Source organism: Neovison vison, chromosome 1 (assembly GCF_020171115.1).
Source record: "Neovison vison isolate M4711 chromosome 1, ASM_NN_V1, whole genome shotgun sequence".
NCBI lineage: Eukaryota > Metazoa > Chordata > Mammalia > Carnivora > Mustelidae > Neogale > Neogale vison.
The window spans coordinates 274,739,416-274,765,458 of record NC_058091.1 but is presented as its reverse complement, the minus strand read 5'-3'; the positions used below and the strand labels follow the sequence as shown (position 1 = coordinate 274,765,458).

The 26,043-nt window shown below is 38.4% G+C and overlaps 1 protein-coding gene across 2 annotated transcripts in view; it reads right to left on the bottom strand.

Annotated features, from left to right (window-relative positions):
• DCTN4 (dynactin subunit 4) overlaps nucleotides 1-25,635 on the bottom strand; it is a 30,994-nt gene extending 5,359 nt beyond the window's left edge. Inside the window, exons 1-12 of one of the 2 annotated variants that reach the window (XM_044231278.1) lie at nucleotides 25,471-25,635; nucleotides 22,489-22,559; nucleotides 19,872-20,050; nucleotides 13,067-13,110; nucleotides 11,749-11,856; nucleotides 10,627-10,647; nucleotides 10,148-10,221; nucleotides 9,809-9,921; nucleotides 9,364-9,473; nucleotides 5,189-5,262; nucleotides 2,802-2,856; nucleotides 1,658-1,765 (exon numbers count right to left, since the gene is read on the bottom strand). In XM_044231278.1, the coding sequence (XP_044087213.1) occupies nucleotides 1,658-1,765; nucleotides 2,802-2,856; nucleotides 5,189-5,262; nucleotides 9,364-9,473; nucleotides 9,809-9,921; nucleotides 10,148-10,221; nucleotides 10,627-10,647; nucleotides 11,749-11,856; nucleotides 13,067-13,110; nucleotides 19,872-20,050; nucleotides 22,489-22,559; nucleotides 25,471-25,605 (1,092 nt within the window). In that variant the 5' untranslated portion in view covers nucleotides 25,606-25,635. The remainder of the gene's footprint in view (nucleotides 1-1,657; nucleotides 1,766-2,801; nucleotides 2,857-5,188; nucleotides 5,263-9,363; nucleotides 9,474-9,808; nucleotides 9,922-10,147; nucleotides 10,222-10,626; nucleotides 10,648-11,748; nucleotides 11,857-13,066; nucleotides 13,111-19,871; nucleotides 20,051-22,488; nucleotides 22,560-25,470) is intronic. The other variant, XM_044231285.1, reaches the window with a different exon arrangement.
• Between the last annotated feature and the right edge of the window lie 408 nt (nucleotides 25,636-26,043).

Below are 26,043 nucleotides of genomic sequence, written 5' to 3'. Positions count from 1 at the left end.
CTAGTAAAAGTACAAGAACAAAGAACAGTTAAGCAGCAGTCTTCAGACTAAGCCTTATGTTGTAACTAGGCCTCAACTTTACTATGTCAGAGATTAGCAGGTAATGATGTCAACCACATTTGTAATTATGGGTATGAATGAGGATGGGAGGTATAAAGAGAAAGGTAGCAAGTCTACAAACTGGGGTACACATCAGGCACTTATTTCTGTCTCACAGGAACAGGTTATTAGTGTTACTAAAAAGAGCAAGGACAGATGAGTGTCATCGCTCTTTGAAAGTGATGCTAATAAGTGAAATCATTAAAAAGCCTGGGTGGCTCAGTGGTTTGGGCCGCTGCCTTCGGCTCAGGTCATGATCTCAGGATCCTGGGATCGAGTCCCGCATCGGGCTCTCTGCTCAGCAGGGAGCCTGCTTCCTCCTCTCTCTCTCCGCCTGCTTGTGATCTCTCTCTGTCAAATAAATCAATAAAAATCTTAAAAAAAAAAAAGCCTTTTGAAAAAGCAGAAGGAAAAAAGAAAAAGGAGATAAAGAAATTCCCTACCAGTAAGTATTTTTTCAATAATGCTAATTAAAGATATAGGAATCATTTCTATCAATTTTTGTTGTATCATGCTGAATTATGAGTCAATAATAGATTACCCATTGAGTAAAGTTCTTGATCTAAAATTTCAAATACTAGATGAATCACCAAGTAACAAAATGAAAAAAAAGGCCACATTTTGTTCATTCAATTAACTACAGAAAGTCAAAATCACCTATTTTAATATTTAGTGCTATGTATACTGTGTGTAAGTGGAGGGCATCTAGCGGAGGAACACCGGCATTTAGAAGGGTATGTTATTTCTTAGGAGTCTTGAGGCCTGAGCAGGAGTCAGACAGAGAGACACGGGTATGTATGTCAGGAAATGGCACTCGAGCTAGAAGAAAAGCAGCTGCAATTCCCACTGCATCGGCTTGGGAGGATATGCATTAGTATGTATAATTTGGAGAATGCTAGATTTGGGGATTTGAGGAAAGGTCATCCTGGAAGATCAGATGGGGGGGACCACTGAGAACCGCTTACGCTATGTGAGGAATTTGGATTTTCTCCCTAAGTCATAGGGATGCCAAATGATCAGTCTGCCATTATCAGAGTTAGATTTTAGAAAGATCACTTTGGAAGCAAGACAGACGACAGGCTGGAACGGCAGTGGGGGTGGAATCTGAATAGGTCAGCAAGGACATTACTGGCATAGTACAGTTAAGAAAGGATGAGATCTTCAAACAGGGCAGTGGCAGTGTGATTGTGCATAAAATAAAACAAAAAACAAAGCAAAACAACAACAAACACAGGGGTGCCTGTATGGCTTAGTTGGTTAAACACTGCCTTTGGCTCAGGTCATGATCCCAGGTCCTGGGACAGTTTCGGGCTCCTAGATCAGTGGGGAGCCTGCTTCTCCCTCTGCCTCTGCCTCTCTCTCTCTCTTTTTCTCCTTCTCCTTCTGTCTCTCATGAATAAATAAATAAAATCTTAAAAAAAAAAAAATAAATTCGGGAGGTGAAATCAAAAGAAACTGATGATTGCTTGAATGTGGAAATGGAAGACAGTATGGAGTCCTTTAAGCCAGGTCAAAAGGCCCCTCCAGGAAAAGTCACGGTCCCTCAAAATGCTCCTACCTTAGCAGTGCTGTTGATGTCATCTGGGTCCCCCTCCTCGCACTCCAGTAGCGTCACGTGGGTGAGGTTCTCCACTGGATTCGTAAGAGTCAGGAGGACCTGGCTCTCCTGGGGAAGAGAACAAGCCTCTCTCAGACATGTTCTACTACTGCCACCTAGGTCCACTTTCTTAGTTGCTGTACCACGCATTTCACAAAATCGTCACCTCCTGCCCCTGCCCCCCATTATTCCCGAGCAGTAACACCCACCTCTACATCACTACATTCCCAAAGTGCTTGCAGATTCCTATTCTACTAATTTATATTAGGCTATATATGCTATGGAGTTCCTTAAATTACATGAGGAAATAGGGAAGATCCTATAGAAAGGGCCAGGTACTAGACTCAGAAGTTCTGAGGAATGTACATTATCTAAGTGATTAAAGTTTACAACTCTTGCTCCATCCAGTTCTCCACTTAAGGACTCCTGAGCAACAACTTAAGTCTGCTTAGTCTCAAAGTCCTTGTAAAGCATGAGAGCCGCAGGGTAGCCAGACAGAGAAAAAAAAATTCATCAGGACTCTAAAACTTTTAAGACTTCTTGTCCCATAATTTGCCCTTGTTTGGTACTTTCTTGAGGTTAGCAAAATCTTTCAGATGAACGTGGACTCCATAAGCAGCATGAAAGGAAAGAACAAAAGGGGCTGTTGCAGAATATTCTACACTCATGGTGGGGGTGAGGAGGCATAGATAAGGAACTCAAAGAAGAGAGGGGCTGTGGTAAAGAAATCCCGTTGATACCTCGTATCTGACACACGCACACACATGGGATGTGGAGCGTCTCCTGGTTGGAGAAGAGCTAAAGATGTCTGTGGGATAAAACTTCTTCCTTCCTTCCCCACTCATGAGTTCATCTTTACATAATTTACATGCTGCTCCTTCTAAACATACGTCAAAGATGCTGTTGCCAAGAATTCCAGCTTAAAGAAGTTAAAAATCCCAATTTTATGACTTCAAACTTTATTTTCTTTTCCCTTGCTCCTGAATCTCATGCTACATACACACAGCCACACACACACACACACACACACACACACACACACACACACACACACACACACTTCTTATCAGTTCTTTATCTTCATGCTAATAAGCAAAGTACTAACCTTCATGTAGCGAAGGTTGGGAATTGACATGATTCTCACTTCTGGGATATAATTGCTATGTGTGAATAAAAAATACATTAATGTCCATTGAAGTCTCTTAAAATCATTGTTACTTTCCTTTCAAGCGATTTCAGCGAAGATTTCTTCAAGTTAATCAGAACATGTCACAGAAAAAGAATTTCAAAGAATCATTCCATCATAATTAAGAACTTAAGACTTATGAAACCAACAGCTGAGTTCTTCCTGAAATCGTATGTACACTTCTACATAGAGCCTATATATCTGTGTGCATCATGGTAGATATCTTCCTTATGTATTTGCTAGATATATTTTTTTGAGATTTTATTAATTCATTTCTGTAAATCTAAAAGGCAACTGGTTATAGGACCCACAACTGACTTAGTAACACACTGCAGGGGCGCCTGGGTGGCTCAGTGGGTTAAGCCGCTGCCTTCAGCTCGGGTCATGATCTCAGGGTCCTGGGATCGAGTCCCACATCGGGCTCTCTGCTCGGCGGGGAGCCTGCTTCCCTCTCTCTCTGCCTGCCTCTCCGTCTACTTGTGATTTCTCTCTGTCAAATAAATAAATAAAATCTTTAAAAAAAAAAAAAGTAACACACTGCAGAGGTTAAAACACACTACCACAAACTTATCAAATACTTTCATAAAGCCATAAAGCACTGTGTGCTAGGCAATGTTTTAAACACTTTAACTTAATCTTCACTGTGGCTGCATGAGAGAGGTGTTATTACCATCACCCCTGTTACAGAGATGAAAAAACAAAGCTTGGAAGAAGTAGTAACTTGGTGAATGGCCAGAATTCAAACTCAGGCAGTGTAGCGCCAGGGTCCTTCCCCTTAACCACTGTTTCGCTGCCCAAGAAAGACAACAGAATACTGTACTCACATGTGCTTAGTCTGAACTCAAAATCACCCAGGGTCAAATCTCAGCTTAGTGTTTGTGTACCTATTCTTTCCTCCAAAGACAACAGACCAGCATTTCTCGACATTCTTGACTGCTGGAAGGACTTATTATTTTTAATTGCTGCAGAATATTCTACAACCTCAGTGTACCGCAATTTAATCAACTATTTGTTAATGGTTAATCAGTCTGACACTGAAATTGTTTTTAGCTTTTTGCCATTAAGATGTTACAATACACATCCTTACATATGTATCTTTAGATATTGGTGGTTTTGCTTCAACAGAATAGATTTCTGAGATGGTACTGCTGGATTAGTCTATGTAACTTTGTTTAAAAGTTAAACAGACCACTCTCCAAAAAGACTCTAGCAATCCACAAACCTACCAACAATGTATGCAAATACATTTTCCCACATGTATCTACATGTATCCCACATGTAAATCTAAAAGGCAACTGGTTATAGGACCCACAACTGACTCTCCAAAAAGACTCTCCAAAAAGACTCTAGCAATCCACAAACCTACCAACAATGTATGCAAATACATTTTCCCACATGCTCACAAGCACTAAATGCTCTTTATTATTTTAAACTTTTCCTATCAAGTCTCAGCATCTTTCGATGTATTCACTGACCATTTGAAATTCCTTTTCTATAAACTGCCAATTCAAATCCTTTTGTCCTACTCACATTTTCATCTTTTCAATCTGTGGGAATTCTGTCTTCCAGGGACATTAAATTTTTATCTGTCATGGAGTAGCAAATATTCTTTCCTGCTCTATTGTCTGTCTCAGGATTCTGTTGTCAAATATATAAATGTAAAAATATATGTAGATATATATTTTTTTTACAATTTATAGTTTTTTTGTTTTTTGTTTTTTTTTTTGCTAACGGTCAGCTATTTTCTTCTTTAGCGGTTTCTGGGTATCCTGCCTTACTAGTTCCCGCTAAGCATTTCTTGCCCTGAAGTCAAGACAGTATTTTCCTAATTTTTCAAAATATTTTTGATAAGTAGTTTTCATTCACAAAACTCCCTTCTATTGACAAGTCCCAGTGAATTAACACTAATAATTACTTTTATCCCACTCAATGAACACTGTTGCAGGGATCCTCTTTGATTTGTTCTACTTGGTTGTTTTTTTACTTAATATCTTCATCATTATCAAAACTGGGTACATTTTAACTTGCAATCAATGACCAGTGTCTCTCTGTCCAATAACTAATTAATAATCCCACCCAGAGACCATACCATCACTGTGCCCCTGATGCAAACACCCTTGATTCTAGGTCTGTAATTTGTTTTAAAGTTCATGGTATAGAACTTGAAACCTAACCAGAAAAACCAGCAAGATAATTCTGGTGAAGTTTTTCTTTCTTTTTTTTTTTTTTTTAAGCCCAGAGTAAATACATTTTGTTGAAAAAAGTCAAAGAACAATAACTAAAAACACTGATCCCAAAATACTCACACAGCAACCAGCTGGATTTTGAATTTGATAGATGTTGGATTAAATTCTGGCTTGCTCAAATTATGTTCACATTTCTAAAAAGAAAAATTTATACTATGTATTAGAGGAAAACAAGAAAGAAAACTCTGCTGGATCCATAGAGCTACTAAATTCAGAAGGACAGCACTGACTTGAGTTTTGTTTTGTTTTATTCTGCTAGAAGACCGCATGTTCTGACTACCAAAATTTGCAAAAAAGATGATGCTTTGGACTTCTCTGGACATAAGCAAGAATCTATCAGATACTACACCTTTGCGGTGCTTAATAACTACTGAAATAACAACAACTAACATATACTTAGTACATACTAAGTGTGCTGAACCATATGCTCCTTAAGGGGATTTAAACATGACACTGACTTTATAAGGTAAGTGTAGGTACCAAAACTGTTATTGTCCCCATTTTACACATGATGAAAATGGGGCACAAGAAGGGTAAAGTCATCTTACCCAACTCCACAGAGCCAGTAAGAATTAAAGCTGGGTCGGCACCTGGGTGGCTCAGTCAGCTGAGCATCGAACTCTTGGCTTGGGCTCAGGTCACGATTTTTGGATCATGGGACTAAGCCCCAAGTTAGGCTCCACGCTCAGCTGGGAGTCTATCTGAGATTCTCTCCCGCTGCCCCCCACCTCATGCTCTCATGCTCCCTCTAAAATAAATAATCTTTAAAAAAAAAAAAAAAAAGAATGAAAGCTGGGATTTAAATCCAAGTAGTGTGATTTCAGATCCTATGCTTTAAAATACAGTAACAATTTTTTACTTTCTTTAACGGGTACTACATACACTTGGTTAAAAAATTCCTTAACAGTACAAAACAGGGACAGTGTAAAGGTACCCATTACTTGTCCCCTTGTCCTCCTCCCCAGAGTCCTACCAGTATCTGTGTTTTCTCATTAATAGCCTGTGCACATATAAGTATATACACACATTGTCTTTTTTATAATAACAAAAAAGGGAGTATTTTATATATTCTTTGGCCCTTTACTTTTTTCCTTATCTATCTTAGAATTCTATACCAGCACACACAGAGCTATCTCTGTATCTTACTGTAATCATTTCTGTACCTTATTCAACCATACCCACACTGATGGATATCTGTGACGTTTCCATGATTTTGCTACTATAAAAAAGGCAGCAACGAGTAAGTATTCTTGCGTATGAGTCATTTCCCATATGTGTTAACTTCTGCTAATCTGGTTAACTATCAAATGGTATTTCACTACAGTTTTAACAGACTTTTCTCTGATTTCTGTAGGAGTATCTTTCATGCTTATTGGCTATTGGGATTTCCTCTGCTGTGACTTATATGTTAGTATTTATTGGATCTTCATATACTGACTGGAGTATGTTTTCCTTACTAATTTGCTAAAGTTCTTTACATGTTCTGGACACTAATCCTTTAATTATATATCTTATAAATTACTTTTCTCAGGTTATGGCCTATCTTTTCATTACTATGGGTTTTCTTTGGAGTGCAGGTACAAGTTTCACTGTGTCAAATATATAGCATTGATTCCTCTACAGTTTGTGCTGATTTGCCTTACTTATGGAATACTCCCTACGCAGAAGTCAAAGATTTTCCTGTCTCCTTCTAGAAGTTTTGCTCTTCATATTTGCTCATTCATGTTTCTAATGTTCCAGGGCACCTGGGTGGCTCAGTCAGTTAAGCATCTGCTTTCGGCTCAGGTCACGATCTCAAGGTCCTGGGACTGAACCTAGCATCGGGCTCCGTGGTCAATGAGGTTCTGCTTCTCCCTCTGCCCCTCTCTCTGGCTCATGCACTCTTCTCTAATAAATAAAAATTACCTTAAAAAAAAAAAATGAAGTTTCTAATGTTCCTGAAATTGACTTTTGTGACTGGTGTGAGACAGAGACCCAATTTTATTTTCATGTAATTATTTGATCTAGGAAAATCTAACAGGCTATTCTTTCCCCAGTGATCTGCAATGCTGTATTTGGTAAATACCAAGTTTTCCACACCCATGAATCTGTTTCTACTTTCTCTACTTTGTTCCAAGTCTGTTAACCTATATAAATGCATATCGAAAAAAATTTTTGTTTATACACACACATATTTGTTTTCCTTCCTGCCCCTCCCTTCCTTACACAAAAGTTGTGTACTTGCCACACACCCTACTTTTTGCATTTAAAAATATATCCCATATTAGTACATTCCTTTTTAGAGTTATAGTACTCACTTCATAGATATACCATAATCTGCACATTTTGTATTTGTGGAAGTCCACCTACCCTGAAGATACATGGATCAATAGGAAACTGCATATTTACTTTTGATAAATCTGGTGAATTGTACAGTCAACATGAATCTTGTATAATGTCTTATGAATTTACATATTAAAATGTACTATCATTAATCTCCTTAAAGGAATCAGCTTTTTGTTGTATTGCTTTTTTGTATTTCACAGTGGTTTTTTGTTGTTCTTTTTTTTTTTTAAGATTTTATTTATTTATTTGACTGGCAGAGATCACAAGTAGGCAGAGAAGCAGGCAGAGAGAGAGGAGGAAGCAGGCTCCATGCCGAGCAGAGAGCCCGATGTGGGGCTCGATCCCAGGGCCCTGGGATCATGATCTAGGCCGAAGGCAGAGGCTTTAACCCTCTGAGCCGCCCCTTTACAGTGGTTCTTAACTCATTAGTATCCTCTTCCTTCATGTTTCCTTGTACTTACTTTGCTGTTCTTTTTCTAACTTCTTGAAATGTCTGCTGAAATCACTGATCTTTTATTTCTTCCTTTCTAATATACAGGTTTACTTCTAGGCATGGCCTTAGCTGTGTCCTAGAAGTTTTCCTCTACAGGAATGACTAATTCCTAATTTAATTGCACTCTGATCAAATAATAAATTCTAATAATATCATCTTTTGAAAAATGTTGGGAGGTGTCTGGTGGCTCAGTGGGTTAAAGCCTCCGCCTTCGGCTCGCGTCATGATCCCAGGGTCCTGGGATGGAGTTCCATATCGGGCTTTCTGCCCAGCAGGGAGTCTGCTTCCCCCTCTCTCTGCCTGCCTCTCTGCCTACTTGTGATCTCTATCTGTCAAATAAATAAATAAAATCTTTAAAAGAAAAAAAAAAGAAAAAGGTTGGGACTGACTTTATGACCAGTATACAGTTAATTTTTATAAGTGTACTGTGTGTACTTGGAAAGAAAGCATATTCTGCAGATAACTGGGTACATGTTTGTTCTCTTGGTTACTAAGCAAAGCATGTTTAATTTCCCCAAATCATTTGTCTAAAATAATGTAATTTTCTCCAATGTTTCGGTATTTTGAGTCTACATTATTCAGTGCATATAATTTTAGAACTGTTACATCCTTTGTGAATTATTTCTTCCTCTATGAATTATCCCTCCATTTAAAAATTTACTATTTATACAATCTATCTTTCCCCTTTATCTTCACTTCCAACCTTTCTGAATTCTGTTTCTTGTGATTAGCATAGAATACGCAGGCATTTTGTTGGTTTTCTTATTAGTCTTTTAACAGAAGCATTTACTTCACTGGCATTTATATAAATACTGAAATATTTGGTTGTAAATCTATCTCACTACATGCTTTCTATTTGAACCACCAGTTTTATGCTCTTTTCCCTCTGTTCTTTTTGTACATGGCTTTTATCAAGCTAAGGAAGTTCTGTATTGCTGTTTTGATCTACAAGGTTTCTTTTCCATGTTCTTTTGGTTTTCTTCTACAATGTATTTATTGAAGAAATCAGTTGTCTGTTTTATAAATTCATAGAGGCTGGATTTTGCTGATGTTTCTTCTTTATTCCTTTCTTTTAAATTATTTTATTACTCCTCTTTGTTGCCTCTCTATCAGCCTGAAAGTCATATATTCTTTCACTACTCTTCTAGGGGTTAGTGCTATGAATTTATTGATCTTCAGGTACCTCATTTTCCACATATGTAGAACAGGGGTAACAACAGTACCTACATCTCATAGTTGTAAGGATTTTTATCTTGAAAGCATTTAAAATGGTACCTGGATACCCAAGTACATTCTCTATAAGTGTATTTTATATTTATTACATTCTGGAAGTTTAGACATTGGCCAGATACCAATGTTTATTTCATTCCTGCTTTTCTCTGGTACAAACGGCAACTCTACAGAATGGAGTAATTACCCGACAGCGCAGGGACCGTTTGATCAGAAGATGTTTGTGACGAGGATAGAGCTGTGAAGCACAGACTGGCTGGAAGTCAGGCTGCAAGAGGCGCTGCTGAAGGGTGGTCACTAGCATGAAAAGGCAGAAACCAGGCTTAGTTTACAATGACTCACTCAAAATGAGACTTCTGAGATAATACTTGAAACAACACTTCCTTTGTGAACAGTCCTTCCAACACATGAAACAACACTTCCTTTGTGAATAGTTCTTCAAAAAACTACGATAGAGAAATCTGACATCTTAAAGTTCTTCAAGTGATTATATCTATTTCATTTGTTACTGGATTTATGTTACTACTAACAACCATGACGCCATCAAAAATCTCAAAACTCAGGGCATATTAGTAACAAAAGCAGAATTAGGTGTAAAATAGAAACCAAGGGGAAAAAAAGTAAAATATTACCCTCTGTTAAATTTACTGGTCTTGTATAGTAATCTTCAGGTAGAGGTTCCACTTCGTCTACAGCCTGAGCTGGCTCAATCTTTATCTCTTTCTGGTCCTCTCCTTCTTTAAGGCTAAAAGATAAAAAACACTAATTTCTCAAAGGTCCATCTGATCGCCTTCAAAGTCTACAATATCAATAACTAAAGTATTCTTCTATTGCAGAACATTCTTTCTCTGTTGGGGTCTTTTCTAAGCATGACAATCTTCTTCCCCAGTAGCAAGTGTTTTATGTCACATTCCTCTAATTCATTTGGATACCCGCTTTTCTCCTCAAAGTCATTTAATGTCCAAACTTACGACAGCCCGGCAAGGGTACTGATGGTTGCACCAGCTCGTGGTCGCTGAAGCCTGGTTCCAAGACCATATTTGTCCTAAAAAGAGTTCAGAAATTCCGATTACAAATACTACATTAATACATCCTATTTACCACAAGAAAGACTTTTGGGTGGGCCAGCATGAGAAGCTCAGGGAAATAAGCAAAAAAAAAAAAGCTAATTTGAAAGCTCCTTTTAAAGAAAGTAATTTGTAGCCCCACATCGTCTTATTTTTAAAATAATTAGCAAAAGCACCAAACATGGAGACTGAAACTACATTAGTAGAGTAAAACTGAACTAAATGATTTTTTTAAAAATCACAAATATCTAAAAATATCTAAGCTATGACTTAGACCAGAACTATGTGAAGTGTCTATGGCAAATGATGAATGTCTTCTTGGAACACCAGCGATCATCTGCTAACTTCTTCAGGGTTAGCAAGAATCATAAAAGAGAACTTACCACTACATGAATAGTGTGTTGCTGTAGGCCCCCAAATAGCAGCAGGTCGCAACAGAGACAAAAAAATGCAGCATAAGACAGAAGCAAACTCATACAGCAGGCAGGTTATAAGGGAAGCTGGAAGAATAATGCCTTTAATCCAAACTCCTCTCCTACATACACTAGGGCATATGCTGATTCTACCACTGGGCTATTCTGAAAATTTCATTTAGACTTCATTAAAGTCTCTGGTAATGTAGATGCTTTGCATGTCTTAATGTTTTATTTTGTTCTAAACTAAATATTTTTATATGGACCCCACCAATCCTTAGGGATTCAATGGCTTAACCAATTCTCATACAGAAGCAGTATGACAAGTTACATTTCCTCAGCTGTCAATCTACACCACAGGATTGTTGTGTAAAATATGTGAAAAATTCTTATTAGAATAGTGCCTGACAAATCACTGTCCTTCAATCAATGTTATTTATTCAATGTCAACCTGCTCGACCCCAAGCAAGCATACAGAAAAGAAATTGTTCTACGAAAGCAAATAAAACATAGGGGACAATAACAAAAGCTCCATATCCTCATGTTTTGCTTCTGGATAGCACACAGACTGTAGTCAATGACTTCTGTGAAGAATTCCTACCAATGACACTGGCATGTATTACTATTTATTTAACCATGCAAAATGCACTGTGTAAGAGTCAGTGTTCTTCACACTGGAAAACTACAGGAAGGTACCAGAAACAATAATTTGAGCTGGGAGCCCATTACTATAGGATATCAAAGGTGGCCTACCTGTCTAATATGAATAAAATCTAATACTTGCCTCTCTTCCTCTGTAGTTTTATCTACAAAATTAAACACTAGCCCTGGGGAATAATCAGAAGAGAGAGGGCAGTGATAGAAAAAGGGAACACAAATGTCCTTAAAACTCAAAGAACTCAAATAGAGTGAATGATATGGCAAAAGCCTAACCGCTGGACTTAACCACCTATGATTTGAGAAACCTTTCTCTGCTACCCATCTTTCAGAAATCTAAGGTCAGTGGCCACCTTCTGAAATGGTCACTGTTCTCAAGACACACAGGCCTTGTGAACAATGAACTGCACACTCCTTTTTGTACCAAGTCCTCACCGAAAAAGCCAAAGGCATATAGTTTCTACGCCGTGCCAGTTTCTTGCGATCTCGTTCAACCTTCTCCTTCTGAGCAAGCTGCTGGTAATATTCAATCAGTTTGTTCATCTGTAAGACATTGAAGACACAGTAACTGTTTTTGTGAGGAAGCTAACAGGAAGTATGAGAAGTAAGTAATGACACTAACTGGACATGAACAGAGAAGACAAATTACTACAGTGGGCAAATTTGCCCTTTTCCTCAAAAAGAATTTCTTTTCATTACATTCCTCTGTATAATTTCAGAATTAAAATGGAACCTTTAAGTTTAACAATGGGAAGAAATGGGTAATGAAAAGGCTAGGAAATTTCATGCCCTCTTGTTTTACTTCACTTTTACTTTTTACTTTTACACTTCCTTTTACTTCATTACTTATTTCGCCCTACAACTACTCCCATTTTTTCTGTATGGCCACAGGCCTATTTCTTTCTTTCTTTCTTTTTTTCTTTTTTAAAGATTTCATTTATTTATTTGACAGACAGAGATCACAAGTAGGCAGAGAAGCAGGCAGAGAGAGAGGAGGAATCAGGCTCCCTGCTGAGCAGAGAGCCCAATGCGGGGCTCAATCCCAGGACCCTGGGATCATGACCTGAGCTGAAGGCAGAGGCTTTAACCCACTGAGCCACCCAGGTGCCCCAGGTCTATCTATTTCTAAGAATGTAACATTTTGTACTGTGTCTTCTCCCCCACTCATTTGTTTTCATTTTTAAAATATATCCTAATCCTAAAAGCAATACCTGTTAACTGTGAAAACTTAGAACAACATTAAACAAAGCAAAACTTCTCTTTTATCTCTTGTGCCCAAGTCACTCTCCCCCTCATAAAGGTATCTTCAATTATTAGCTTAGGTATCTTTCTTACACACTTACACATACGGGTATGTGATTACACTTTGCACACATTAAAACAAAAACCCTGTGTATAGATACATAGCTTTTTTATGTCTGAAAGAAAGTATTTTTCATATAGGGGAAAAATATATTATTTTATAACTTTTTATTTCACCAAAAATAAACACATACTGTTTTCTTTTTCTGAGTCACAGCCAGACTACAGAACTAAAGCTACAACTAGGTTTCTCCATCAACTTAAGCCAGACTAGAAAATACAGCCATTGTGATTTAATGTCTTACGAGAAGCACTTTCTGTGTGTAACAGACACCAAAATAACATCACAGATTTCTAAGCATATGCCACATCCATGGATAAAATGGAAGATCATCAGTCTTTTTCTCCATCTCTTCTTAGTTCATCCTCTCTCTGATGACGCTTTACTTACCCGTTGCGTGTGAGGATTTTCAGGTTCCTGCCAACCACCGCTAGCTGCAAAACAAAGGGACGTTAAACAAATTTTCATAACTTGGTATTTTTATTTTCATAAAAACAGTTCATCTGCAGGCCACAAAATGAAATTTAAAAACACAAAATCACAGAACTTCCAAGAAATAGTCCTATGAGTTATATAGACCAGAACACTCACAATGAAATTTTCATTAAAAATAATGAGGGTGACAAAGATAACAGCCCCACCACCACAACTAAGACATGCATAGCTTCTGTGACAAGCATCTGAAATGTATTACACTTCATTTTATGTAATAACTGTCTGACATGGGGATTCTTATTATTAGTCTCACTTGCCAAATGAAATTGAGGCTCAGAGAAGTTAAATAACTTGCCCAAAGTCTCACAGATAGTTAAGTGGCAAAGCTGGTATTCAAAATCAAGCAGTCTGACTCTTAAGACCCTGCTCTTATCTGTAACACTGCAATTTCTATGTTCTATGACCTTGATTCAGAGAATTTCTTATATAAGAAACAAACAGCACAAATCACAATGGAAAAGGTTATTCCAGAAAGCTAAAAGTAAAACCATGACAAATACAGCTGAATCCTGAACAACATGGGTTTGAACTGTGAGCGTCCACATACATGTGGATATTTTTCAACAAATACAATATAGCACTGTAGCTGCATTTTTAATTTTTTCTAGTTTACTATATTACGAGACTACATAGATACAATATATACAACTTACAAAGTATGTGTTCATCAACTGTTTATGTTATCAGGGAGGCTTCCAGTCCACAGTAAGCTATTAGTAGTTAGGTTTTTGGGGAGTCAAAAAGTCATGCAGATTCCCCACAGTTGGGGGTCAACACTTTAACCTTTGCATTGTTCAAGGGTCAACTGTATACCTCAATAAAGCTAACCCCCCCAAAAAGGGAAAAAGTAAACTACAATGAGATACAGTTTTACAACCATCAGTCTGGAAAAATGAAGTAAATCCCACAACACTACAGCAGCCAAGGCTCTGATTTATGCATAAATCAGCTCTGTACTAGGAGCAGAATGCTAAGAGAGAAAAGTTGTAGCAGGATATGTATACGGTGTGTTTACATGTGTTTCATATTGAAAAAAAACATCTGTTAGTGGCTACATGCATGCATGGACACCAGACACCGATAAACACGAATTCACACGAATTCAGGACTGGGGTGGTTACTGCTCCAGGAGGCTGAGGAAGGGACTCTAGTGGGGATAGGCTACACAAGGGGCTTACACTGTTTGGGTTACGTTTACTCTCTGAAGCTGGGTGATAAATACATGAATGTGTATTATCTATATAAGTAAAAATAACCTTTTTTCAAAACACAAAGGATGCTTGTTAAAGGTGATGCCACACCTTGCAAGAAATGGCAACGACATCCTTTAGTATATTAATATTTTAAAGGTTGCCTTACTTAAGACAATCACGAAAATAATTATGTAAAAGAAATGTTTTACTTGTAATATTTTAAAAAATCTAAATGAGTGTTTTACCTAATTGCTTTAGAACTGGCAATTTACTCTGAAGAACACTTTGGGAAACATAACTATCTCATTTCTCTGCACATTACAGACACAATGGATTACTTATAAATAAACAAATAGTTCTGAAGTGGTTTCAGAGCTTCTCAGACACCAACATCATCATGAAAGTAAAAATTATCTGTACTCTTTAAGAGCTCCTACTATTCAATTATTATTGCCAAGATACCCTAGAGGAAAAAGATTTCTAGAAGTAAACACAGGTTTTAAGCTCTGAAATATAAATTCTCCAACCTTAATGGCTCATAATCTAAAAAGCATAAAACATTCTCTTAAGGGTAACACTGAGAAATCTATTTGGATTTCTGGGCTTTGTTTCTTTACCTTGACAACAAGAGACAAAATATAAACACAGAAAAATACGTTCCAAAAAAAATACTCTTCAATTCACTGAGGCGTACATACTCTGCCACTCTGAGGTTGTTTTTCATATTTAACTTACATTCATAAGTAAATTCAAACAACTAACTTGCTATAGTGATATTAAAACACACATTTACTGACAATCTAAACGTGCTATAGAATCTTTCTAATAAAAATCACATTTCAGGAAGCATCTATCCACCAATGAGCAACAATCGAGAGCTCAAGCATTCTAAACCAAAAAGCAAACTCAACAGAATCAAGGATTGAATTTTTAAGAATAAAGAAACCTGACCCATATTTATTTCCAAACTGCGTAAAAATCAGTAAGAAGTTTGTACTTAAAGTCCGTCTTCATTTTAGTTATGTCAACTGACATGAGTTAATTATGGGCTTCATCACAGACTAGTAAGTAGGCTGAAATTTTAAAGATTGTATTTATTTATTCGAGAGTGAGAGAGAGAGAGCACGAGCAGGGTGGCAGGTGGAGAGGGAGAAGCAGACTCCCCACTGAGCAGGAAGGCAGAACCCTGGGATCATGACCTGAGCCACAGGCAGATGCCCAACCAACTGAACCACTCAGTTGGCCCCCAAGATGGGAATTCTTACCAAGTCTGAAAAGTTTCAGAAAGTTGAATGAAAATTCAGAAAGAAAAAAAGACAATGGGGAGTTAGCAATGCCACAATTTCTATAAAAAATAAATAGCAACTCAAGATCTTGAACTGACTTATACAGTTTCTTCTACTCTCTGATGTTAACCATGGAGAACAGGAAATGTAAAAATAAAGGAAGTTTCCCAGTCAACAAAACCAAAAGACAACCGACAGAATGGGAGAAGATATTTGCAAATGACATATCAGATACAAGGCTACTATCCAAAACCTATAAAGAATTTATCAGACTCAACACCCAAGGAACAAATAATCCAATCAAGAAATGGGCAGAAGACATCAACAGACATTTCTGCAAAGACATCCAAATGGCCAACAGACATGGAGAAAGTGCTCAATATCACTCGGCAGCAGGGAAATATAAATCAAAACCACAGTGAGATACCACCTCACACCAGTCAGAATGGCTAAAATGAACCAGTCAAGAAATGGCAGATGTCGGTGAGGATGTGGAGAAAGTGCAGCTCTCCTGCACTGTTGGTAGGAATGCAAGCTGATGCAGAAACTCTGGAAAACAGTATGAAGGTTCCTCAAAAAGTTGAAAATAGAGCTACCCTACGACCCAAGCAATTGCACTACTCGGTATTTGCCCCAAAGATACAAATGTAGTAACCCAAAGGGGCATGTGCACCCCAATGTTTATAGCAGCTATGAAGAGCCTAGATGTCCATCAACAGATGAATGGATAAAGAAGATGTGGTACATATATACAATGGAATATTATGCAGCCATCAAAAATTTGAAATCTTGCCATTTGCAATGATGTGGATAGAACTGAAGGATATTATGCTAAGTGAAATAAGTCAATCAGAGAAAGACAATTATCATATGATCTCACTGATATGTGCAAGTTAAGAAACAAGGCAGAGGATCATAGCAGAAGAGAGGGAAAAATGAAACAAGATGAAACCAGAGAGGGAGACAAATCATAAGAGATTCTTAACCTTAGGAAACAAACTGAGGGTTGCTGGAGTGGAGGGGGTGGGAGGGAGGGGGTGTCTGGATGATGGACATTGGGGAGGGTATGTGCTATGGTGAGCGCTGTGAATTGTGAAAGACTAATGAATCACAGACCTGTATCCCTAAAACAAATAATACATTGTATGTTAATTAAAAAAAAATAGAATAGTCCACATAATCTTAAAGTACAATACTGGAGAATTCATCCTAGAGAGTTACTAAGATCTATTTTTAAACTTTTTATTTTTATGTATTTTTATTATTTTATGATGAATATGCTTTTAACATATAGTGTTAGATAAAGGTATACAATATAGTGATTCAGTAATTAAAAAAAAAAAAAAACCAAAACAATTCTATAAATTACTCAGTGCTTATCACAGAGTACTCCTTATTTCTTTGTGGGAATTTTTTAACACTTAACGACTTCTTAAATTCCAGTATAATCAATGTACAGTGTTATATTAGTTGCAGGTGTACAATATAATGCTTCAGCAATTCTATGCACTACTCAGTGCTTGAATAAGTATACTCTGGATCCTCTTCACCTACTTCCCCTACTCCCACACTCACCTGCTCCCTGGTAGCCATCAGTTTGTTCTCTATAGTCCAGAGTCTGTTTCTGCTTATCTCTTCTTTCCTTTGTTCGTTTGTTTTGTTTTAAGATTTTATTTATTTATTTCACAGACAGAGATCACAAGGCAGAGAGGCAAGCAGAGAGAGGAGGAAGCAGGCTCCCTGCTGAGCAGAGAGAGCCCGATGCGGGGCTCGATCCCAGGGTCCTGGTATCATGGCCTGAGCCAAAGGCAGAGGCTTTAACCCACTGAGCCACCCAGGCGCCCCTGTTTTGTTTCTTAAATAAGCCTTTTTTACTTAAAAAAATTTTTTAAAGATAAATACAGGAAGTCTCCTTTAATAAAGGTAAGTGCAATCTCCACCCAGAAATGCTCAAATGATGGAAAAGTGATTGACACCTTAGCTGGTCTTTAGGTCCAAACACACACACACAATTTTTCTGTTTTACTGATAAACATTTCATGTAAATACATACATCTTTGAGCATGTTTTTAATACTCCAGGATATTTGGAATTGGAAATGGTGGGCAGAAGGATAAAAGCAATTTATTTTCAAAAAATGGTGAAGGGGTTTTTAAGAATACACTAACATGATGAACACTGAGTAATGTACAAAATTGTTGAATCACTCTACTGTACACTTGAAACTAAAGTAACACTGTAAGTTAACTCTACTAGAATTTAAATAAATAAAATGCCATTTATTTTATTAAAATAAAAACAAATATAAATAGAGGCACTTTGGGTGGCTCAATCAGTTAAGTGTCCAACTCTCTCTCTCTCTTTTTTTTTTTAATTTAAAGATTTTATTTATTTATTTATTTATTTAGAGAGCATGAGAGGGAAGAAGGTCAGAGGGAGAAGCAGACTCCCCATGGAGTTGGGAGCCCGGTGCGGAACTGGATCCCAGGACTCCAGAATCATGACCTAAGCTGAAGGCAGTTGCTTAACCAACTGAGCCACCCAGGCACCCAAGCGTCCAAGTTGTGATCTCAGCTTGAGTCTTGATCTTAGGGTCCTGAGTTCAAGCCCCAAGTTTGGGGAAAAAGAAAAAATGGGGGGGGGGCGGTGAGTGGTATAGTCAGTTAAGTGTATGACTCTTGGTTTCAGCTCTGGTGGTGATCTCAGTCATGAGATGGGGCCCCAAATTGGGCTCCACACTCAGCACAGAGTCTGCTTGAGATTCTTTCTCCCTTTGTCCCTCCCACTTGCACTCTCTGTCTCTCTCAGATAAATAAATAAAATCTTAAAACAAAACAAAACAGGGGCACCTGTCTGGCTCAGTGGGAGGAGCATGTAACTCAATCTTGGGGCTGTGAATTCAAGCCTCATGTTGGGTGCAGAGCTCACTTAAATAAATATACTTCACTTAAATAAATATACTTTAAAAACAAAATAAATTAATTTTAAAAAATAAAATTTTAATAAATGTTATCAAACTGCTCTCCAAGGTAGAAATATAGGAAAGAACTATTGTGCCATATTCTTGCCAACACCAGATCTAAAAAATTTGCCAAATCAGTGAAGTTTTAATTTGCATTAATAGTACAAGGCAATTTATGGATACTCAAAAAAAGAGTCAAAATAAAAAAGGCTAAAAAATGTCAGGGGAGGGGGCGCCTGGGTGGCTCAGTGGGTTAAGCCTCTGCCTTCGGCTCAGGTCATGATCTCAGGGGTCCTGGGATCAAGACCTGAGTCGGGCTCTCTGCTCAGCAGGGAGCCTGCTTCCCTTCCTCTCTCTCTGCCTGCCTCTCTGCCTGATTGTGATCTCTGTCAAATAAATAAATAAAATCTTAAAAAAAAAAATGTCAGGGGAGGGAAACACAAACTTGAGCTGTAACTTTATGGAAGGTTAAGGTCTTTCCATGGAATCTGCAAGGTTTGGAGGAGTTTGGAGTCAAGATAAAGATAATTTTAACTGAACTATGGGCCCTACCATGTACACATTTTGGTTATTCATCATTTTATTTCTACTTCTATGAGCTGCTTTTCTTATCCTTTGCCTACTCTTTCTTTGGGGTTTCTTTCTTGATTTACAAGGGTTCTTCATTTTTGCCTACTTATCTTTAGTTTGTTATATATGATCCAAATATTTTTCTTAGTTTGTCTTTTTTTTTTTTTTTTAAAGATTTTATTTATTTATTTCACAGACATATCACAAGTAGGCAGAGAGGCAGGCAAAGAGAGAGGGGGAAGCAGGCTCTAGCTGAGCAGAGAGCCCGATGCGGGGCTCGATTCCAGGATCCTGAGATCATAACCTGAGCTGAAGGCAGAGAGGCTTAACCCACTGAGCCACCCAGGCGCCCCTTAGTTTGTCATTTTTATCTTTTAAATTTGTTCATGGTGTCTTTCATCATCTGGAGTATTTATGTTTTATGAAGAGCATTAATATTTTGATTGTAAAAAAGATTTATCAACAGATTTATCAACACTATTTTACCAGCTCTAAGAAAACTAAATGGTTTACCCAGTCTTAGACGAAACATTATGGTGCATAAATGTGAGGATTTGGAAACACAGAAGATTGAGCTGAATTTAGCTCCCGCATTCCAACAGGTAAACAGGTAACAGAAACAATCATCTGTGGGCAATTCTAACACTGCCAATTCCATAAAATCTCATGTTGAAGTCCGCCTGACTCACCCACAGATTTGTCTGCCATGCCCACATCTCTAGATGTCCAGCGACAAAATCCACAGGCCAGGTAGTAGGCTTTTTTCATGGTGGTCTTGGCAGGGTCATCTGGAAGCTGTGTGGAGATACTTGTTGCCCGAGTAGAGAGAGTGTGCATACAGCCGGGACAGTCAAAGCAGTTGGCACACCTGTAACACAAGACCACTGTTCATTCACTTGACAAGTCTTTATCAAGCACCTGCTATGTACCACACAGTGTCCTAGGTGTTAGGAATTCAAGAGGGACTGTAAGGGAGGGCTGTCTTTCAATGAAAAGGAAATTAAAAAGTATTAAAATCTTGTTTTAAAATTTAAGTATTGTATGTTCATTTATTTATTTTTTAAATGTAATCATCACTAAAGTTCCCGAAGAATTAAGAGCCTGACCAATCCTATTCCAGAGACAATCACTGCTAAACAGTCTGGATTTAACCGTTTCAGACTCCATTTAGGCTTGTACAGACCACGAAGATTTCTGAGGAAGAGAGGTCACCACTTATGCCTTTAGAAAGGACTGAGCAGTTGCACAATGAAAACTCGAGAGGCAACAATATAATAGGCTATGAAACTGGGTTTGGAAAACAACTGCTTGTTTGCTGCGCCAGAGAGCGGACATAGAAACCAAAGAATATTCTCAAACTGCAACAGTTCAGAAGCAGCGCCTTTTCAGGGCTTTCTGTTCTCTCCTTAGGCACCACTCTTCCTAACGCTCCCCCGACACTTCCCCTTTAGGGGCCCCAGTGCCTTGCTGCTTGTAGCTTTTTCACCACCTGAGGTTATCAAGATTTCACTCCTAGAGTGCTGGACTTACTCTGAAGCTCTGTTCTACAACTCTAATTTTTTGCGATATTTTGCCATCTGGATAATGTCCTCATATAAGGATAATAATGGTATCTACCCACTGTTAACTGCTCACTGATAGTCTGAGGATTAAATCATAAAATTAACATGATTTAATTTAATGATTTTAATTTAATTTACATCATTAAATTAAATTTTTAATCATAAAACAAACAGTGTCTGGCTTATTAGGAGTTATTTCTCAGGTTCAGGAAAGAAAAGTCATGGTGGTTCACATCCATGCAGGTATAAGGGTATGACTGGTAGCAAAGGACTTTCATGCTTAAGCTAAAAACCAAATGGCATCCAGGGGCAATGAGCACACTTACTACCCAGATCTTGGTTTTTAATACCATTTTCCAATTAAAGGAACCAGGGCTCCTTGGAGAAATGGCTATCTCAAGGACTGAGGCAGAGTTCCGGGAGTATCTTGTAGTATCTTGTATGCCCAAAAAATGACAGAACGCTCAAATGAATGAACATCTTCCCCAACCTCCAGCCCATGCAACAAATGGGGGTACACCAAAGGGATATAGGAGTCTACCGAAAGAGCTCACAATGGCCAAAGCTGGAACAATCTGAGCAAAAAAATAAACAAATAAAGTGGTACTGGATTATATCCTACGGTATAAAACCAGTATTTAAATAAATGATTAAATAAATAAATAGGAGAGGAGAGAAAAATCTACCATTTAAACGAATTCCAAATAATTTATGTAGAAAATCCTCACAGAGGGGGAACATAACTCCCCACTATAAGAGTGTTTTCCTTCCAAAGAGTACAGTATAAAAAAGGAGGAAAAAAGAGTGACTGTATATTGGAGAAACCTGACAAACACTAGCTCAAGCCAGGTTATTAAGGCTAACATCAACAGTGATAAGTTCTATTGACAGTATGTACCCTTTGTGGGATGTAATAAAAGATGCACTTTAACTCTACTGTCTTATACCCCATAACACATTTCCCCAGCTAACGCGAAAAACATCAGATAAATTCCAACTGAGGGACATTCTACAAAATATCTTTTTTTTTTTTTTTAAAGATTTTATTTATTTGACAGAGAGAGATCACAAGTAGGCAGAGAAGCAGGCAGAGAGAGAGGAGGAAGCAGGCTCCTCGCTGAGCAGAGAGCCCGACGCGGGGCTCAATCCCACACCCTGGGATCATGACCCGAGCCGAAGGCAGAGGCCTCAACCCACTGAGCCACCCAGGCGCCCCCATTCTACAAAATATCTTACCAGTACTCCTCAAAACTTTTAAGGTCCTCAAAAACCAAGGAAAGTTTAAGAAAATGTCATAGCAAGAGAAGCCAAAAGAGACATGGCTATTAAATGTAACATGGGTATCCTAAATAGAATTCAGGAACAGAAAAAGGAGATTAGGGAAAAACTGAGGGAATCTGAATAAAATGAAATGTTTATTTAATAACAAAATATCCATGTAGTTCATTAATTGAGGCAAATATACCATAATCATGCAGGATGTTAATGATAGGGGAGATTATGTATTAAGTACACAGAACTCTCTTTACCATCTTCACAATAATTCTTAAGTCTAAAACTGTTCTAAAATAGAAAATTAATTTAAAAAAATCAAAAGACATTTCATCTTTGGCAAAGGTGATGCTAAAAAATGAAAACCAGCCAGTTAAAAACAAGAGTTAATTCCGTAAGTTTCCTTGCCAGCTATTAAAAAAATAGTTCAGGAAAACAGAAAAAAAAAACAAAAACCGGATCCTAATCTTACCTATTCTTTTTCAATTTGGCTTCAGCCGATGGCATATTTTCTAAGCAACTGGGACAATAATGGGAATCCACCTAGAAAGAAACAAGAAATCAAAAATCAGAGGAAAAGGCACTCAGTCTAGCTTGTATCTACATCTATGCCAAATAGTGAATTCTAAAATGTACTGCACCAGAACATGAGAAACCAATGATATGCCAAAGAACCTAGACTGTTTTCAGCTTAGGGTTTATTCTTCAACCATGTTTTTTCTTATTTTCTGTATTTCCTAAAACCCTTCCAGTTTTCCTTTTTGATCTTTCCTCTTCCCTTTCATTAGGATTTTATGTAATAGATGTGTTACAAGTTGTCTTGGAAAAGACATGGAAAAGAAGAACTCTATGATAATCTAATAAACAGACTAATAAGTAAAATAACACAATTTGTGAAGCTCTGATCAAATATCCTTTCATCGTTTTAAACTGTTTAGCTTTAATGGACTGTAATAACTTGATAGCACTTAAATTGTTAAAGGAAAACTTTAAAAGTTTTCTCATTATTGAAGTATTACATGTTCACAAAAGTTCTCTAATCTCTAATCAGAGATACTTTTTACTATTTTTAAATACTTTTATTTACTTATTTGACAGAGAGAGAGAGAGAGAGCAAGAGAGAGAACACAAGCAGGGAGAGTGGGAGAGGGAGAAGCAGGCTTCCTGCTGAGCAGGGGGCCTGACTGGGATCATGACCTGAGCTGAAGGCAGAGACCTAACGACTGAGTCACCCAGGTGCCTGATTACAGATTTTTAAATGGCAAATTAAACTACTAAGCCAGCAAGATACTCTTACTGTATGTAACTCAAAAACCAAGAAGAAAAATAAATTCACTGTATTTTTAAAGCTCTGAATAATTATTTTCTTTAATATAGGTAGATCCTATTTGACAGTTCTAGAACTTTAATCATCTACAGATGTACAGACAAATTTAAATGAACAGAAATACTATGACAGAAACTGGCTTCTTTTTTTCATCATCTGCTATACACAGGACCACCTTTGAAAAAATAAAGTCGCTGCTCAAATAACCTCTAGGAACATAAAGCACAGTATTGTTAACTAATATTTGCACTTACTCATCATAAAAGGAAAACTATAATTTGTTCCTTCTTGTGGCTCTTTTCAAATTCCATCTGTCCCTTCATGTGCAGCTTCAATCCCAGGTTCTCCATTAGAACTTTCTGGACTCCTCAAGCCCTTACTGGCCTCACCCTTCCCCAAATCCTAATCCTAAAGGGCCTCCACTTCACAGGTGGAGGTACACACGAGTCAGTAAGATACAGTAAGACAGACTGTCCTAGCTCAAGATATCCTTAAAAATCATGGAGACTGAGCTCTCTAATGACCACCATGTGGGAATCTAATCCAATAAATTCTAGAAGTGGAGGTGAAGCGAGAACAGGAAAACACCTAAAAGACAAAGGACCTGCTAAAGAGATACACACAGAGAAGATGCTAATGGAGAAAAAAACACAAGAAATATCCTGTATATAATATAGCAGTGATTTTTCTCTTGTATTACTTAACTCCTTTCTGTGCCTATTCTTAATATTAAGATAAATACACCTAATAAAATTTTAATAATATGTAAAATGGGGCACCTGGATGACTCAGGCATTATAGGTCTACCTTCAGTTCAGGACAAGATACCAGAGTCCTGGGATCAAGCCCCGCATTGAGCTCCTTGCCCATCGGGAAGCTTGTTTCTCCCTCTCCCACTGCTTGTGTTCCCTCTCTCACTGTGTGTGTGTCTCTCTCTCAAATACATAAATAAAATCTTAAAAAATGAGTAAAATGGCTTAAAGTACATTATCAAAGTACATTCATCAAGTACAAAATGGCTTAAAGTACGTATTTAACGTTTTCATATGCATTTTTAACAGTCCAGGTATCTTCAGTGAAGTTCTCTGAATCATGTTTCAAATCCTGATTTGAAAGGCTGCCGTAAGTTTAAATATTGGTCCTCTCTGCCACCCCCAAATTTTTGGCTGTGTAACCTAGGGCAAACACTGTGTCTGTTGCTTTAACTATAGTTTTTTGTTGTTGATTTTTTTTTAAGAATATTCATTCTATTGGCCTGTAGGATTAAATGAGTTTACATAAACCACATGGCGTATAGAAAGCACTGAATAAGCATTAACTGTTACCAGCAGCTTTTCCTTAACTAGACTGTGAGTCATTCAACAGCAGGATTTATGTTACTCGTCTTTTAATCCCCAAAGCTTACAGAATGAACAAGATGTGCTAAGTGCTGTAGAAGTTTGGGGATTTTGTTATTTGGTAATTTTTTTTTTTAATGGGGTGGAGTGTTTTACGTTATGAGCAATCCTACTTCCAACGCCCACTTGTTCCTGCGAAGGACAGCACCATACCCTCTGGAGAAGCTCCATGAGCTTCTTACACGAACAGACGTTATTCTAAACGCTTTTAACCCAGTTCGCCCCAACCACCCAACCTCTTCCCTGCTGCAGGCCTTGGTCTGAGCCACAAAACACAGCAAGGCCCATTTCCTGGCCAAAGTAAGAGCAGAACTTCCAAGATGGGAGGGGCATGAATGAGAACGCCCGTGGGCACCACCCTACAGTCATGGAAAGACGGTATCTCGACCCTCAAGTGGCCTGAATAATCACCCCCACATCTTCCTCCCCAACCCACCCAATTACCACCCCCCCACCCCGGCCAGGAGACGGCCAGGGTCCTTAAAGTCGGGTTTGTCCAATCCGAAAGCGCTCCAGAACCAAAAGATCCGCTCAGCCCCACCCAAGGCCGCTCCTTCTTTCCAAACGACAAATTATAAGCAAATTAAATCGCCAGCAAATCTGAGTGACGGAAGACAGAGCCAATCAGCAAACTAGGAAAATGACTTCCCACCCGTCGCGGTGACTAGGGCAAACCCTTCTCCTCTCCTCCCCCAACACATACACACTCTTCACCAGACGACTGCATTACCTCGTGAGACACACATTCCAGCGACCGCAACTCGCTGCAATAGCGGCAGAAATAAAGCTGCGATAGCGGGGCCCGAACCTTCTTTTCTCCCTGGACTAGGTAGAGAACCCGCTCCGATTGCAGCAAGGACGCCATCTTGGAGAGGGAGGAGTCAACGACGCTCTCGCCGCGTCACGTGACCCGAGAGCCTGCGTTGCCTCGGCGCCTTTCCTACGTATTTCGTCTGAGACTTTGCGTAAGGTTTCGGAACTTGTGGGACCCGGCGCCGGGCGAAAGTCACAGTGCGCTTGCGTAGCTGGGGATCCCCGGTTCTAACCCAGCGTTTCAGCGAGCGTTGCCTGCCTGGGCGAGGTCCGAGCTTTCTATCAGAGTACGCAATCCCAGATCAAATCAGACAGGCCAGTGCTCTCCGTTTCCTTGTCTCTTCCGGAAAGAAAGGCTGCACTTTTGTTTCATTTACAACGGTCTCTCCTGCCCTCACCTTCCAGGAAGACTTACAGAAGGTAGATGGAGGGTCGCAGGGACAGAGTGCCTTGGGAACTGGAAAGTTAATAGTCAAACCAGCACTTTCTT